Source organism: Maylandia zebra, linkage group LG13 (assembly GCF_041146795.1).
Source record: "Maylandia zebra isolate NMK-2024a linkage group LG13, Mzebra_GT3a, whole genome shotgun sequence".
Classification (NCBI taxonomy): Eukaryota; Metazoa; Chordata; class Actinopteri; order Cichliformes; family Cichlidae; genus Maylandia; species Maylandia zebra.
The window spans coordinates 28,895,097-28,912,070 of record NC_135179.1 but is presented as its reverse complement, the minus strand read 5'-3'; the positions used below and the strand labels follow the sequence as shown (position 1 = coordinate 28,912,070).

Genomic DNA, 16,974 nt, shown 5'->3' with positions numbered 1-16,974 from the left:
TATTGGGAGAACTACAAAAAAATGTACAGTACAAAGTTAACAGTCTCACACTCAATTTGTAGTGAACTGACCCCCCCCCCCCCCCCCAAAGAAAAGAACACAACTCTCGGTTGTCTTTTTGTCCGTCTTTTTTTTTCTCCATTTTTTTTTTCTGTGTGTTACATTCAAAAAGCTTTACTTCTGATAAAGTAGTCAAAAGTACATAGTGCGCATCCCCCTGTACCTACTATGTACAATCCAAATGTGTCCATCCAACTTCCCTCTCCAGCAAACTCAACACTAGATTTCAATATTTTAAAAAAACCAAACAAAAACGAGGAATGGGGACTTTGAGAAAGTTTACAGTTGTGTTTTTTTTTTTTTCTCCTTTCTTTTTTTCCTGTCAGAGTGTCTGGAGTGGTAACAACCTCTAGAAAAAACAAAAATCCAACACTACATTCAGTTCCATCTGGATTTATAAAAAGATGCAATGTAGGAAAAATACTTTATTTGGTTAATTTTAAGGCATGTCAAGATTATGAACCCCATAGGCACTACACAATAATACTGGGGCACAAGGGATTGCTACATTCTTTAGCACGTGGCTGGAATCACAGTGTGACCTCGTGCAAACAGAAAATGAAAAAGGAAAAAAAAAAAAAAAATACTTTTTGGTTAATTTATTGACTCGGATTCTTTGTCACTGAAGTCTGATCTAGATCAACGAAAAGAGGAACGAAGGTTTGGACGGTCTATGACAAACCATTGTTTATACATTCTACAGACACATCTAAATAAGGATCCTCAAAAAAGAAATTAAAAAAAAAAAAAGAAAGCCTTCTACAGCTCTGACACACAACCTCAGGAGCAAACAGCAATCACGCAAACTTTTAATAAACGTAAACAAGGAAACAAAATTAATGAAATAAATATCACATACGTTCTCTTAAATTAAGATTTTTTTTTTTTTACTCATTTACAATAAAAATAACCAAGTGAAGTTACAAAAAAGGAGAAAAAACAATATATATATTACTGTGAAAAGAACATACACTCCACTTTATGCAGATTAATAATGGCGATCATAATTTAAACATAAAAGAATATAGATCTATTGCTTCATCATACTTGATAAATACAGTATGGACACAAATTACCAATGTAGCCTATACTTTTTTTCACAAGATAATAAATAAGTTAAATAGTCCATAGCCAGTTATGCACCGCTATGTAAATCACTCAAAAAAAGAAGAGAAAAAAAAAAAAAGAAACAGCTAAAAAAATATATATTCAACCATCAGCAGTGATTTCCCCAAACAAGCCCAACTCAAGAGTGCTTTTTAACCAAGCAACAAACTACACTAACCAAACGAACCACTGGGTGGCGCTGGGTGAGAGACAGATCTGGAATGGAAGTTGAAGCTTTCAGAGAGGAAAGAAGAAGAGGATGAAAAAAAAAAATAATGTTACTTTAAGTCAAGGCATTTTCTTGGCAGGATGGGAGGAAATCTGAAACCGCTTACAGTCTCTTCTTCTTGTCAAGTCATGTTACACACACACACACACGCACGCGCACACACACACACACACTTAATCCCAGGAAAAGTGTGGCTTGCCTGATAGAGCAACAATAAGGGAGAAGAGGGCTGCCATGAGCCCTTGGGCAAGGCACTGATGGAATGCCTTCTGTTTGCTATCTAAGTTTTATTACAGCTATATTACATATAAAGAAAAAAAATACTAGACTAATGCAAGGTCAAGGACACTTTAAACTGAAGCTTTATTGATCTCTGCGGGTGAGACTCTCCTCTTGCCCCCCTCCAGCGAGGTCGGAGCAGGGTCAGCACCTTTAGAGCTGGTAGAGATTTTAAAAGTCTTGCACGAAGGCACTTCAGCAGGGATGGATGCTGCTGAAATGAGGGCAGTGGGGTGGGATCCTGGGATCCTCTGCTTTGAAGGACAGTCTCTCACTCACTGACAACCCACCTCCCCTGACTCGTCCATCATAATCCATATGAAAAAAAAAATAAAGAAAAAAGAAAAGTGTGATTAGTCATCTGAAATCGACAGCCTGCTGAAGATTGGCAAACGTCTTCCAGCGTCCAGACTCGGGGACTCGGAGCCGCTGAGGCTCCCGGAAGAGCTGAGGGACCCGCTCGCATAGCTCTCCCGGTCAGAGAGCGAGTCTGGCGGGCTAGGAGGAGGATCGAACACCGGCGACTCGTTGAGGCGGCGCAACGCCTGCAAGTGGCTCATGTTGTAGGTCGGCGGGGAAGGTGGGCACACGCTGCTCTGCACGTTCCCGTAGTAGGCACCGGCGGAGTGGTTGTTGGCGTAGCTGCTGCTGGTGTGCACAGTCAGCGGGGCCAGTAAGGCTTTTAGGTCCTGTCCGGGGAAAGAGAAGGCACTGTTGATGCACGGCACGGAGTTCGGAGACAGAACGTCGTCGTTGTAGTAGCTGTGGGCGGAGGTGCAGGAGGAGGCTGAGGTGGGAGGCGGAGGGGTCCGGGACGTCGGGCTGTCGAGCAAGGGAGACTCCAGTCCGTGGTGGGTGGAGAAGCCGGAGAAGCTGAGACTGTGGTGAAGCTTTGGTCTGTCCCTCTGGGTGTAGCCGAGCTGCTGCTGCGGCGGCAGGACCTCTCTCTGGCCGTAGCCGCAGAGCTCGCGAGCCGATCTGGGCTCCACCGTCTGCACGTTAGCGTTGGCGGGCGGAGCGGGCCGGCGCTCGTCGGCGTTGTGGATAAAGTGACAGCGGGGACCGTACGGGCAGAAGCCGATGGTGTGGAAGGTGCGGCACGGCTCAGTTTTGTATTTAGGGTGGCGGGACAAGCTCCTCAGCTCGTGGTAGCCGTGAGCGAACTGACATTTTTCGCCGTACTTGCAGGAGCCGTTCTCCTCGAAGGGCCGACACAGCTCGGTCTTGTAGCGGGTGGAGTTGATCTGTGAGCCGGGCTTCTGCTGCAGCACGCCGCGCTCTCCGTTCTCGCTGTAAGCGCGGTCGCGAAACTTGTTCTCCTTGTTAATGAGGACCGTGGCGCTGCTGTTGCTGCTCGGCGTGTTCTCCTTGAGGCTGTCGTAGGTGCCCATGGAGAACTTGTTGCCGTTGTTCATCGCCTCCACGTTGCTGGTCGAGTTTCTGCGGTAAAATCCCGGCGTGAAGGCGCCGCCGGAGCCGGGAGCGCCAACCGGAGCTCCCACCGCCTTCTTGTCCAGCATGCTGTTGATGTGGAGGGCGTTCATGTTCATGCTTTTATCTTGCTGCTGGGAAGAAATGACACCAAGTTAGCGTCTCAGACAGTTAACTGCGTTACTGTTTTGAGCACATGGCATAAAGACTGCGCCTGCAGTATTTACAACTTGTTGCAGTCGAACACATGCAAACTGTGCACAAGTTAGTACGCCACTTCAAGCACAAAACTCATTCAGAACAAGAAAAGACTCTCAAAGCGTCAAACTCTACCTTATAAAGCATGTCCATGTCGTAGAAAGCTGACAAGACGGTCGCTGACATCTCTTTTGCCCAAACTTGCTGCCGCACTGACTCTTTCATGGAGGACCGAGCAGGATCCTTGAATGCGACGAGCAGTAGTTTGTGCCACGACTGGTTTTTGGTTGTGGAAAAAAAAATAAAACTTTTGAAAAGTTGCTTAAAAAGCTTCTGTGCAGGTTTAAGTCCGTGAAAGAAACAGGAGGGAGGGAAAGAGGGGGGTTAGGTTTGTGTTGTTGAGTTGTAGGTGGTTTTATTTCCTCCCCTTAAGAAGCGCTGAGCCAGAGTGCTTTGCTGGGAGCTCTAAGCCTTCGTATAAATGTTGCGTGGCCGGGGAGGGGCGAGCTCAAGTCGGTGCAAACTTTTTTCGAGGAGCCGCCTCCTCCCCGAGGAAAAAAAAAAACTTCCATTCACCGGTTGGCCGTCTATTCTTTAACACCACGCCTTGAAAATGAAATACAACTCCAGCCCAACCCCCCCCTACAACCACCACCCTCTCACGCCCCCGAAACTTTTTTTTAATTTTTTTATTTAAATTTTTTTTAAATCACACAATTTTGTGGAAGCTGGTTTTGCTTTTTGGGCTCGTTGAGAAAGAATGTGGTACTCTACTATGAATGCGTGCCAGCCTGCAGCGCATTAGCGAAGCTCGCTGTCGTAAATAGAGGGAGGTTTTAAGGCTCCTGAAGTCCTGGGATTTGAACCGACAGTCTTCTTTTCTTGTGCACTTAGAAGCTGACACATGTATTTGTAATGGAAGGAAATTCAGCCTCTCCCTGCTTCTCTGCCTGTGGATGGGGTGAGACCACAAGTATGAGCGCAGAAAAGACCAGTCAGAGTGCAGCACAATTTTTAGACTCCACTGGTTGCATAATCCACAGTATCCACTCTACACACACACACACACACACACACACACACACAGGTTCTATATGCCACCATGATCCACTTTAATCTTGTCACGACTAAACTTTTTTAAAAGTGTTGGCTTTCACCTTTGAAGCCGTCACTCCTAAAGCACAACGTGCAGAGTCATTACTGCAGTAAATAGATTTGTTTTGGTTCAGTCTTTTTAAAGCACTCCTCTAAGTTCCTCTAAAACTTGTTTTTCCACCATCCTCCAACCTCAAGAAGGCCCAGACTGTGCAGGAATGTGGTTTTTGTGTGGAGCGACAGAGCAACACTGCCCCCTAGAGAGCAGCAGGGGGATCGGCGAAGGGGGAGGAGGACTGAGGCGCCACCTGCTGACCAGAGCTGGATAAGATTTTAGAGGTCCACCCAGGACAGTTAAACTGGAGCACTATCATACTTTTAACTGATTATTTTTTTTTTAAATAAAAGCACAGCAATTCGTATTTCTGCACAAAGAGGTGAAAGTAAAGCTCCTGAGACGCAAAAAAAAAAAAAAAATCATTTTTAACATGTTTTTGTCATTTTAACAAAACCTCCCTGCCTAACAATAAAAAGTCCCTTGGTTGTAAAGTCAAAGAGTGCAGTGCGGTTGCAATAAGTCCCCCCATCCTTGCAAGGATGGCAAAATGTTCACATGAAAATGTCAAACTCCTCAAGTCTGCTCTCTGGAGTTATGACAAGATTTTTTTTAAAAAACCACAGTGGAAAGATTGCAGAGTTGGCAGCAGAGCACGGGAGCTCTATATCAGGCCTCCGAAATGCAGATATTTCAGGCAGGAGGGTATTTAAAAAAAAAAAGAAGGAAAAAAGCAACACATATCACCAGAAATGACTGGTTTCTGCAACACTGGTTTTCCATATATTATTATAATTGGAAGAGTGATTCTAAAAGTTTTCCTTCTGTGACATGATTCAGTGTACTGTTAAGGGCTGAATGGTTTGGTTAGAGATGGAAGAAGGGCAAAAAAAAAAAAAAAAGGGAAAATAGCAACAAGCGAAAAACAAGTGACATAAGAGCTTGGAATCTACTACTACCAACCCTAAAATTAGGCTGAGGGCTGCCCCAGGACTATTTGCAAAGTTGTGATAAATAGTTTAATGTGAAGGACAGACACAGCGAGGCTCCTGAGAAATCCCTCGAACACATCCTCGTCCCGCAGAAACCGCTCTCCCTTTGCACGGCTCTGTTTTTATTGGGGGATGTCGAGGCGCTCCAAAACATTACGTCAGTTTTACTGTAACTGGGAACATGGCTACCAGGGAGAGAGGGAGAGAGAAGGGTCCAGCTGAATGAGGGGGCAGCATGGATCCACACACACACACACTCAGGGAGGACAGTAGCGTATTGTGCCTGCCTCCTAATTACATAACCGGGAAAACTAGAGGGAAGAATAAAAACGCAGTCCAATGGGAAGAGTCCTGCAGTAAATTAAATATCACAGGAAAATAACACCTCGTATAAACACACAGGAGTCAAAAGCGTACGCTGAAATACAACTCTGGTGACGTGTCAGCGCCGACACAATCGCCGCACTCAAGCCCGAAAAGCTTCAAGGCGCCCGAGTTGTTTTGTTCCGAATTAAAATTCCCTGGTGGACATGGAGAGCGCGGGACGCACTGCGAGCTCAATGCTGACACTGTTGGAAGTTTGTCGTGTGACACATTCCCGCTGATAAGAGAACAGTGCGCCGAGTGTTGTTTTCGCACAAGCCCGGCTTGAATTATTGTTATGGCTCCACAATTGCCAGAAATCTGCACACATGTTCACAAAGTGTTGTTATTATCATCTGCAGCCTCTTTAAAACCATCGTAGCATTTAGAAACAAACAAAGGAAAAAAAAAACAGGACATTATGTTGTATTTTTTCCATTTTAGCAGTTGGGAACATTGGATTTAAAAAGTACACTAATAACGGAACAGTAATCATGCACTTATGACGCTTCTGGCAGTCAATGAGAGCAACATTTGTAAGACATGAAGTAAAAAACAAAAAACATCAGAGTTCCTTCATTCCCTCCACTTGATCATTAAAAGACTTCACCACAAAACCAGCCTGTGGTCTCCTGTGTCGGGCCATTAAAATCCATTTATGTGATAACTGAAATATTTGGAAGTCTTTTCCCATCGAAAATAAACAACTGGTGCAACTAAAACCGATCTCTTCTAGCTTCTCTGTCTCAGCCTGTCCAGCAACTCTAGAGCCAGAGCGGCCCTCTGCTGACGCAGCGTCAGCCGGGCGTGCTCGATGGTGCAGCAGAACTGAGGCAGAGCTGGGAGGGAGTCCAGGGCCTGCTGGGAGCTGAGGGCCTTGCTTTGGGCCAGAGTGTGGATTTGGTTAACCTGGTCCAGCCCAGCAGATCCCGGTTCCTGAGTGTCCTTGAAGGTTAGGATGAGGGAGCCAAGGTGTCTGTGAAGCAGCTTCACCCACTGGATGGGCTCAGCCCATAGGTTTAGATCCCCTTTCTCGAACAGGAAGTCGTCATCGTCCTGGTCAAAAGCAAAATGGAAGTCACTTTACTGGAAGGGAATTTAAAGAGTTTGCTTTCCCCCCTCCCACACCTAGAGCTGGTTGTGTAATACCGATCCAGTTTCCACCAAATCATCAATGAAGAATCTCAATCTATAGCTGCTAAATGTTCCATCACCTTCACTAAATTCACAAAAATCACAACATCTATACTCACATATATGTATTTGTTTTTACTAAAAACAGTTCTGTGTTGTAAGTAAGCCTGTATCCACACAACTCTAGGCTTTTAAGAGCCCTAAAACAGAGACTTTTGTAAATGTTGTTGTACTTTAAAAGCTAGATTTTTGCTGACTTGTCACAATAACTCAAGATATGCTTTCTGCTGCCAGGAGAGACTAACTCTGAAGCTTTACTTTGAGAAAACAATCCCAGGCCTAAAACACTTGATAATAAATCTCCGTGGTTTAGTCACTATCATAAACTGTATATAGAAGACGGACACAGCTTCCAGGCCTGAAAAATGAAGTGCCCATCTGGAAGTGCTTCAGGCTCCTTAGGTTTCCAAAGTAAGTCAGATTATACTGCAAATCATTGTAAAACAAACCTAATACTCGCCTGGTCTATGACCTCTCTTAAACATTTTCCTTATGAGTTTGTGGCCTCAAATGCTAGTTTTTGAAACTATTCATCCAGTTAGTTTCAAGAATCCTGTTCTTGTTGCCAGGCAATCAGTAAAAATCAGAATCAGAATCCTTTATTGATCCCTAAAGGAAATTATGTTGGTTACGGTGCTCCAGTACAAACAGTAACAAAAACAGACAGTACAAGAAGTAAGAAATAGCACAATATATAGATATATATATATATATATACACACACATATATATACGTATATACGTATACGCTAACGTGTTAGCGCAGTTAGCTCGTTAGCGCCGTGCTGCCCCACGCATGGGCAATCCGCACTAACTCGCTAACGGAGATTTGCCGCGTTAATGCGGTTATGGCGTTAATGCCATTTTAACGAGATTAATGCTGAAAGCACTAGTTTCTTTTAGTCTTATGAAACAAACAGATTCCATTTGTTTTGCGTAGCTATTTAAGTGTCTATTTAAGTGACTGTTGTTGTGACTTGGCGATACTGCTTGGATCACCTGGTTGTTGTGTTTGTGGGGTTCCAAACAGATGTGTTGCCAACAGACTGCCCCTCTGCTCGACAAACCATGCAACGTCAAAACTCCGTAATTAGCATTTCTAATTCCATTTAATGGCCATTATGAATGCAGATGCCAAAATACTAGCAAGTAGCTAACAGATCGCTAATACGTCAATTGTGCTCTTTTAAGGTCACTCCAGGGCTCGTTGTGGTCCCAGCTGGAGTCAAATAAACGATATGATACAAATAAAGGATACCTTTTACGGTGGGCCTTTATTCAAGCTGACAAGTTGCTGCGATATGGTATCTACCTTGGTTTCTCACTCACATTCCACCCCCAGATTCTCATATCTGGTTTCAAAACATCGAGATGGCCACAGTTAAAACACTCAGTTTGAGGCTTCGGGATAAGAGTTCATGAACTAACTGGTGGTGGCCCAGTCCATCTTTTATATACAGACTATGGTTGGTGGCCCAGTCCATCTTTTATATACAGTCTATGGTTAGTACGAGTCACAGCGTTCACATTAAACAGATTTATATGACTCAGTACCAAAAACTGGCAGCTCTAAGAACACAATACTTTGGGTTGTGTTTATCTAATCAACCAAAGCTCAAAAATACACGAGCAACTAAACAGATGGCTAAACCAAATGTGGGTACAGAGCAGAAACCTTGGTTACTTAAAGAACTCAAATATATTGACTTCTTGTGAGAGCAGAACATGACAGCAAGAGCAAATTGTTCCTGATATTTCACACTTCACAGACACCACATTAACATGAATCAAACTGTGACTTCGTGTCAGTGTGTTAATATAGAACCTAATATATCCACTACACAGCAGTGTCAGCAATTTCTTTCACCCTAACACTTCACAAACAATCCTTGTGCAGCCATAGAAAGTGCAACCTTGAGACGCATCCGTTTACCTAATGAAAATCATTGCTAGCATATGTAGTCTACTGTCTAGCAAACACTTCCCACTGTTTTTTCGAACTGGTCGTGATGTTCTTTTACCACAGTGTTACAGTTCAAGTTGTCCATATGCATCTGCACTCAGGTCACAATGACAAATAAATGAAAATCATGTAAAATAAGAGTTGAGTGAACGACACTCACCAGACTAGAAGCTTCATTTACAGCTGCATCCTGGCTGTGCTCATCCTCCCCCAGCAGCCACTCTGTCAGAGCAAGGATGCCGGCTTGTACCTCCCCCCACATCTCGAACAGCCGACACAGGAGCCCGACGCCTGAATCCAGGGCCGCAGGCGGACACGTGAACACACCTGCCATGTCTGAGCACAGAAGAGAACAAACATTTAAAATCTATGCACACACTGTTTTACATATAAAACACATTTTATACAATCAAGCTCAAAAGGAGGCACAAGGTTACAGTTGGAAACAGGGAGGGATTTTACAAACTGAAATGGTAAGCAAGATGTGTGTGGTGCCAACAAGAAACTTTAAAACTAATGATTTACTACAAATGACATTGAAACATTCAAATGTAAATAATCTCTAAGCTAATAAACACTTTGATAATGTAGAACTTGGATGTAAAAATCACCTGCAAGGCTATAATACACACCTTTGTGCAAAAGTATATATTTTGTTATCAAACGAGGAAATAGATACAGAAACATCGAAGCATGTGCAGACATACATGGATATATATTATAGTTACAATGACCTTCAAAGTCGATATCTGGTATGAACACCTTTATTTTCCAACATAGTCTGAACTCTCTTGTAGGGCCGTGGTTTAATTCATTTGTTAAACACTTTTTAGACTAAACGTGTCATCGTATTAGAAAACTAACACTCTTTTTTGCCAATCAGCTAATTTAGCTACACAAGAAAGGTGATAATACTCTCAGTAGGAAAGAATTTAATGTTACTTTTATTACAGAGTAGCGTCAGGGTCACTGGCAGATGTGTTATGCTAATGGCATTAAAACAGACGGTGCATGTCCTCAGACGACCTCTTTTTAAATACTATATTAGCAGGCCAACGTTTTTTTGTCAGAATGCTACTTAAAGTTACTTAACACTTATATATGACAGCTGCTACATTTAAATATTTCATAATACCTAGTTTGTCTGTAAGAATTTACTATTTGCATTTAGGGCACATGGTTAATTATGCTAATGCTACGCTACTGAGGAGCTGGTGCATGTCTTTTAATTAAACATATCAAATCTAAACAGGTTATATCAGCAATCATGTTAGATTATGTTTATGTGCCCATGAGCTAAATTAGCTACACACCGTCTATGCACAGTTATTAAACATAAATTAGTGCTAAATATTTTATTACAAATTTACAAAATGTTGAACTAACCAGCTGGTAGTTGCTGTACTACCACATTTCAATCTGAATTCTTGTAACATGTGACAATCACTAATTGTAAATATATAAAAGTATTTATTGATGCATAATGTTCCGACTAGACATTTAAAGCTAATTCTTCTGTGTTACCAGTGACTCATGTTAATTGGCTGAAAAATGAGACGTGTTCTGCGGACGCTTTGAGTACCTCAACTGAAATCTTAGTCAAGTCGGTGCGTTTTAGCAGATGTATTAAAACTCCTGACAGGGAAAAGAGAAACCTGGTGTTCCCTATCAGGATAAGGGTTAAAAAAATATGGTGGACACACCTAGATTACTACAAGGAAAGCATGAGCCACATACGTATTATAGTATGTTTCTACGACACAGCAGCCCACAGATTGAGCCCATCGAGTGTCATGAAAGGAAAAACCATTACATGTAGTGGTGTGTCACTGAATCCAAAATAATTGAAACTTGAGCTGAAATTTAAAAAAAAAAAAAAAAGACTATTTGTAAAATTCAGGCGTTCTACAAGGAAAAATGTGCACACGCATCTCGGCGTTATTCCAAATATGGTGGACGAGAATGACGCCAGACAGGTTTTGGGCTTCATGACCACTTCATGAAATCATGTTTCCCACCTTGACCGGATTTCCCCCAGTGACCTCCTTGTGGGTTTGTAGCTGCTGGTGTTTGTGAAGTTGCGATGTTTCAATGACACTGTGTTCCAGACTGAGTGTGTGTGTGTGTGTGTCCTCTCTGGGTTTGGATGTACTTCTGGGAAACAAAACTATAACTCATACAACCAACCGCCATCAGGGTGTGTATGAGTAGATTCAAAAATATACTTGCACCAATCTGCGCACGCGCTCACACTTGAATTGCAGCACTGCTCCTAACACTCTTGCATGTTAAATTAAAGGACGGTCTCTGTGTGTAAGATGTGCAAATGCAATGTTCGTGTCTTGTTTTAGCAAAAAATGTATTTCTGGCTATTTGTAAGTCCTCGACAAATGGGCCATAACGCACACGTACCCACAGGCCGGCCTGTGATGAGGCCGCAGTGCTGCAAGACTTTAGAGGAAGTGGAAGTGCAAGGACACACACTTCAGAGGGAAAACATAACACATAACTTCATTTAACGGCTGCAGTTGTCCGTGCTGCAACTATCTGACGTGGCGGTTGAGTGTATTGTTCTCCCACCTTGACCATCCTCGCCGCAGCTGACACCAAGATAACACAGAGACTTCAAAAGGCTTTGAGAGCCACTAGCCAAAACATTACCACCAAGGAAAGAGAAGAGGAAAGGAGGGAGGGAGGAGGTATACGGACCCCTATGAGCACACATACAGTTTAAAACACACATGCAGGGTTGGGAACCCAGATTGTTTTTCATCTTCTGAGAGGAGGCGTAAAATCGCAGCAGAGCCCGGAGTCTGAGCGTGGAGGGAAACCCACCCTGTGAACATTAGAGCCTGCTGATTGTAGTGTATTAGAGGAGATTTAAGAGTTTAAGAGCATGAGTGACAAATTCCTTTCTTTACCAAGAAGCCGCCTCTCTCTGGGACAGCCCTGCCTCTGAAGTCAAGTCCCTTACAGCCCTCCCCCGGCATTAAGGGGACATAATAGGAAATTTTAGCTGCCGTTCAATTTATCTGCTTCTCTACGGCGGTTTCACACGTCGCTTAACCCGATTTCCCTCTCAAGCTTTTTTGGCGCAAAAATGCCCCTCTTTCTCAAGGGGATTGTCTTTCATTGCCATTACTGCCCAGTATGTTGGACGCAAGCATTTTAATCAGGTGGTGTCTGGTGTTGAAAGACTACGAGGCAATTGGCAAATGACAATATCACTGGGTGGAAGAATGGGCTCGGGTAGGATGGGCTGAGAGTGTGAGAGCGAGAGAGAGAGGGAGGGAGTGCCCTGCAGTTGGCATCCACTGGCACACACTCCATCCTCTGGCACTCCTGTAGTACATTTGAGCTGGGCAGGGCAGCAGAGTGAGGGAAAAACTTAACCTTGGAAACAGTGTAACAGTCGCACCATTTCAAGCTTTTTAAACATTTGACCTTTTTGTTTTTTTGGACCTTCACTGAGATCTTTGGTTGCTTTGTTACAGACTGTGGTAACCATGGTTTTAGAAACTACTTCAAACGTAAATCTGATAGAAACAAAACAAACTCTTCACCAGGCATGTGATCTCTTCTTCTCTGGTGGGAAAGTGTACACAGCGGCACAGAAGAGATCTGATGTTGATCTCGTGAACTCATCGCTGCTACTTTTCTTCAGTGGAAGCAAAAGTTTGATACGATTAAAGACTCTGGAAAAACTGGAAGCATCCATCTTCCTTGACAAGGCAATCAAAACCATTACTTTATCCATGTCCATCACAGCATTTTATACTCATTTTTTAAAACTTTTAGCTAAAATACTACAACAGAGGGGGAAGAGTGGGCCCTCTAGTGTCCAACTCCAACCCGACCCTCTGGAAGGCTTTGGAAAACATGAAGGAGCGCATACATTATGAACTTTTAACTGTATTTTCATACGTTTTACAGCTTTTTCCATTGATAATGACAACCCTCATGAACCCTCTTCTATACAGAATTTTATATGTGTGTGTGTGTGTGTGTGTGTGTGTGTGTGTGTGTGTGTGTGTCACATCCTTCCTTTTCCTATATGAAGACACCTCAGGGATGCATGTTTAGCTAAAGGTCTTTACAGTGACAGATAGGAGAGTCTCACTGGTCCGTGATGTAAAAATACTTGTACTACTTTATTACATTTAGCATGCCACATGCTATGGCCTTGAACTACTGGTGTTATTTTACAAATTTGTTCCTTTACAATGACTTTACATTTATTTAGAACTCAGAGGCAACATTGGAGCTGACTTCAAAATGGCCACACATCCTCCTGTTTATATGGTCAAGCTTTATAGCAGAAATGAAGGGTTCTATAGCTAAATTTGCTCTTAATGTCAGCTACAAAGAGAGAAACGATTTATGTATTTAGACTCACCACCTAAACTTATGTTAAGGCTTAAAGTTTTCATCCTTGGAAGCACTTTAAACGCCTGATCTTTGGTAACTGAGTCACCAAACTTCAACTAAACTAAAATCTGTGCTCTAGTTTTGGTGAATAAGATTCTATATTTAGCATTAATTAGCGGGCATCTGTGCATTGCATCCATACAGTTTATGGAGGCCCATTGCTAACAGAGCTTAGTAGCAGCAGACAATACTGTGGATGCTCAGCCTCCTCCTTTAAATGTGGTCACGTCTGGCTGAAGTCACAGCTATGGTCATAAAGCTAAAGTGGAGGCTTAGCAAACTGTTTATGTGCATCTTTTATATACAGTCTATGGGTGTGAAAAACTGGCAGACTGGAACTCATTTTTGGAGTAATTCTTACTTCCCCCCTCATTTTATACCCACTCTCTCTACGGTGACCCTCCGAAGAAGGTAAACAACTCTAAAAAATGTTTTCACAGAAAAAGCGAGCTCTGTAAAAACAGTTTGACACAAAACTCAAGTAATCTGATCTTGCATCGTACGAATTCATTTCCTTCCTTGTTTCAGCCTTGCTTATCATAATAACCGTAGGGTCATAGTATGCTAATCGCTGTCTTCACATTACGTTCTGTTTTCATAGACTCGAACTAAATACAGGATGGCAAGGTCCCCGTAGAGAATCATCAGAGAAAAATCTGTTGAAAATTAAGAAAATGGATACATTTCCAAATGACTTGCTTTTGCAAGACTCAGTTTGGTAAAAAGCAGACATCTATTGATTATTATAAAGTAATTAATAGTAGTATGGTCCTGTTTGTCCTGCTGCAGCCACACAGTTCAATCATTACAGAGCTGAATGAAGAGGCAGCGATAAGACCTGTGTGTTTTAGTAAGAGCACAGGTCTGCACATTACAAACTGAGCCTCTGCAGCAGGTGAAGGGGTGTCAGGTCTCCCATTGTGGGGACATTGAGGGGCAGATGACAGGAATGGGGGTGATCAGTGGGCTGTCAGGGCAATGGGAGAAATCCTGGACACTTCCTGTCACATTCGCTTTGGTGGGAGTTCATTCCTTCAACTCAGCCGCCCACATCTGACAAATTTGTCTTAGACACCCACTCACTTGTACCTGGCCACGTTCAGAGGATTTTTTCCTTTAGTTGATCTATCAGTGTTCACCTGAGCCTCATTAGAAATGGTCTCAGTGAACGGTGGCTGTCAGGAAGCCATTCTTAAGCTACGGAAAGGGGAGAAAAGGTTGAGTTTCGCCAAATTACACGAGAATTGGACTGAAAATCTTATGGAGAGATGAACCAAATCAGAAATATTTGGTCATTATTGTATAAAGAGGAGGTCAGGAGACAGAACAGTGAATGTCTACAGCCATCTGTAAAGCATGGTGGAGGTTCTGGGCTTTGGGTTGCATTTCAGGCTACGTCTACACTAATCTGCACAAGTTTGGAAACTGTGTTTTCGTCTAAAAACGCTGGTACATACTATTTTTTTAATCGTTTCCAAGAAGTTGCGGATCCACACTGAAACGGCTGAAAACGCTTATGTTCCTTACTGCGCATGCGTGACACATAAGACGATTCCTGCCTCATTTCTGTCTGCCGTTTACTTTCCGGCTCTTTGAAACGTCGCGGCAAATTGTCGAGGAAAAGCTCCAAGTTTTTTAAATGGACTGAAAATGAGGTGGAGTTGTTGCTGTGAGTAACACAAAAGTACAAAGTGCAAAATCAAGCGAGAATATAGACTACAATGCCGTCCTGCATCTTAGCTGAATTGGTCACATGACTGCATCATATGACTAAAATGCGTCATTGTTTTCTAAAGGCTCCGGGTTCACATTCCACACTGCGGCGAGAAAACGGCGTTTTCAAACGTGTCCACTTTGGAGAGCGTTTTCAAAAGCTCAGTTTTCTTTGCCCAAAAACGGAGAGAAAAAGATGCGTTTTCAAACAAAAACATATTAGTGTGGACGTGGCCTCAGACAGTGGTGTTCAGGATCTCCTCAAAGTTGAAAAGTACCATCAGATTTTGATGCACCACACAGTACCATCTGGAAAACATCTTACCAATGCCCAATCACAGTGCTACTATCAGTCATGGCCTTAAGGTTATTGAAGCTGTGTTGGATCATCTTGGTAGAATTCAATGAAACAAAGAAGAGCTTTGAATGTCCTTCAAGAAGTCCAGAGAACTATTCCTTAAATCAATGACCAGAAATCTGCCTAAGAGAGTTCAGGCTGTGCTGAACAATAAAGATGCTCCTGCCACATATTAACTTTCAAACTTGTGAGAGCACAAACTCTGTTTTTCCTGTATATCCATGTATGCTTGCACATGCAGAGTTTTGCAGAATATTGTAGACTTCATCAAGTACCAGAGTTCTTGCTGAAGATCTCTGTGTGAAACACACACACACACACACACACGCACACACACACACACACGCACACACACACACACACACACACACCACCTTGAGAAGAACAAGAAGTCTTTCTTGTTCACAGCGTGCGCTGCAGATGCTGCAGGAAGCAAAGGTGTGAGATAGTGAGAGAGGTGCAAAATAAAAACACTTTACAGCCCCGGCTTCCTCTGGTGTCAAGATCAAGAGAAACAACAACAACGACAACAGCGAGAAGAGGAAACCAGATAATAAACGTACGAAACCTAGTACGAAACCTCAGCGAGCATTAACACACATATTACGGTGTGGGAGTATTCTGGCAGCCTCATCATCGCAGTCTTGTGTTTATTCAGTCAAACACAAGTAAAAACCGCCTCACCAAGGGCCCAAACAGGCTCCTATCAGTCAATTATGGAAACCTCACCCCACCTATGTGTTTGTGAACTCTCAGCTTTCTTGTCGTTAAAAGCATGCAGTATAACTCATCTGCACAGATCTGTCTTTAAATAGCTTATGTTTGTTTTAACAGGCAAAAAGTAAATGCGTGGATTTCTGTACATGAGATAACACACAGATTACCGGCAAACGTCACAATTAGTCATTCTAGAGGTGATTTTATGTTCTGATCTGTGACTCACCTCCCAGTGGACACTAAATTCAGGTTTTAGTTCTACATTAAACAAAAAAAACTAGTTTTAAAACTGATGGAGAAGTGCACTCCCTTCTAACAATTAGAAATGGCATTTTTATGTATTCTGCATGGTCCTGAAAAGCAAATATAAAGAGAATCCGGCTCTGAGTAAACACAGCCACAGATACTCCCGTAAGGGTTGGAGTAAACATTCGACTGACCCACTACTCCTCTCAGATCTAGGTCTGATTACAGATGTTTCACAATAAACGAGGATGCTTAATGAGGCCGATTTACTTCGATATGGTTAGATTGCGAAATACCTACGTTGACACGGTGCATTGCAGTTTTTATCTTAAGAGCACATCACAACCACTACTGTACACTGCAGTGAAAACACTGCACACAGACACACTGCACCAGAGCCTGCAGACACTAGTCATTACTGCAGACATGTGACTTTTTATTTCACACCACCCACCAAATGATTAAAATCTCATTCCCCAGGCTGTCGTTTCGAGTGAAAGACGGTGAAAGCAGCGAAAACACAAATTCTGTCTGTGTGTTTCCACT

The 16,974-nt window shown here is 42.8% G+C and overlaps 2 protein-coding genes across 3 annotated transcripts in view; both read right to left on the bottom strand.

Moving 5' to 3' along the window:
• Positions 1-472: 472 nt before the first annotated feature.
• zfp36l2 (zinc finger protein 36, C3H type-like 2) lies at positions 473-3,782 on the bottom strand. Of its 2 annotated transcripts, none has more exons than XM_004554582.5 (2): positions 3,440-3,782; positions 473-3,240 (listed from the first exon to the last, which is right to left on the bottom strand). In XM_004554582.5, the coding sequence occupies exons 1-2, from the start codon at positions 3,527-3,529 to the stop codon at positions 2,029-2,031; spliced, it is 1,302 nt and encodes a 433-aa protein (XP_004554639.1). In that variant the 5' UTR covers positions 3,530-3,782; the 3' UTR covers positions 473-2,028. The 2 variants fall into 2 exon arrangements, with proteins under 2 accessions (XP_004554639.1, XP_004554640.1); XM_004554583.4 differs by having other exon boundaries at positions 473-3,237.
• A 2,359-nt stretch (positions 3,783-6,141) lies between these two features.
• Positions 6,142-16,974, bottom strand: part of thada (THADA armadillo repeat containing) — a 122,253-nt gene continuing 111,420 nt past the window's right edge. Inside the window, exons 37-38 of the mRNA XM_004554581.3 lie at positions 9,127-9,302; positions 6,142-6,865 (exon numbers count right to left, since the gene is read on the bottom strand). Of these exons, the coding sequence (XP_004554638.3) occupies positions 6,542-6,865; positions 9,127-9,302 (500 nt within the window). The 3' untranslated portion in view covers positions 6,142-6,541. The remainder of the gene's footprint in view (positions 6,866-9,126; positions 9,303-16,974) is intronic.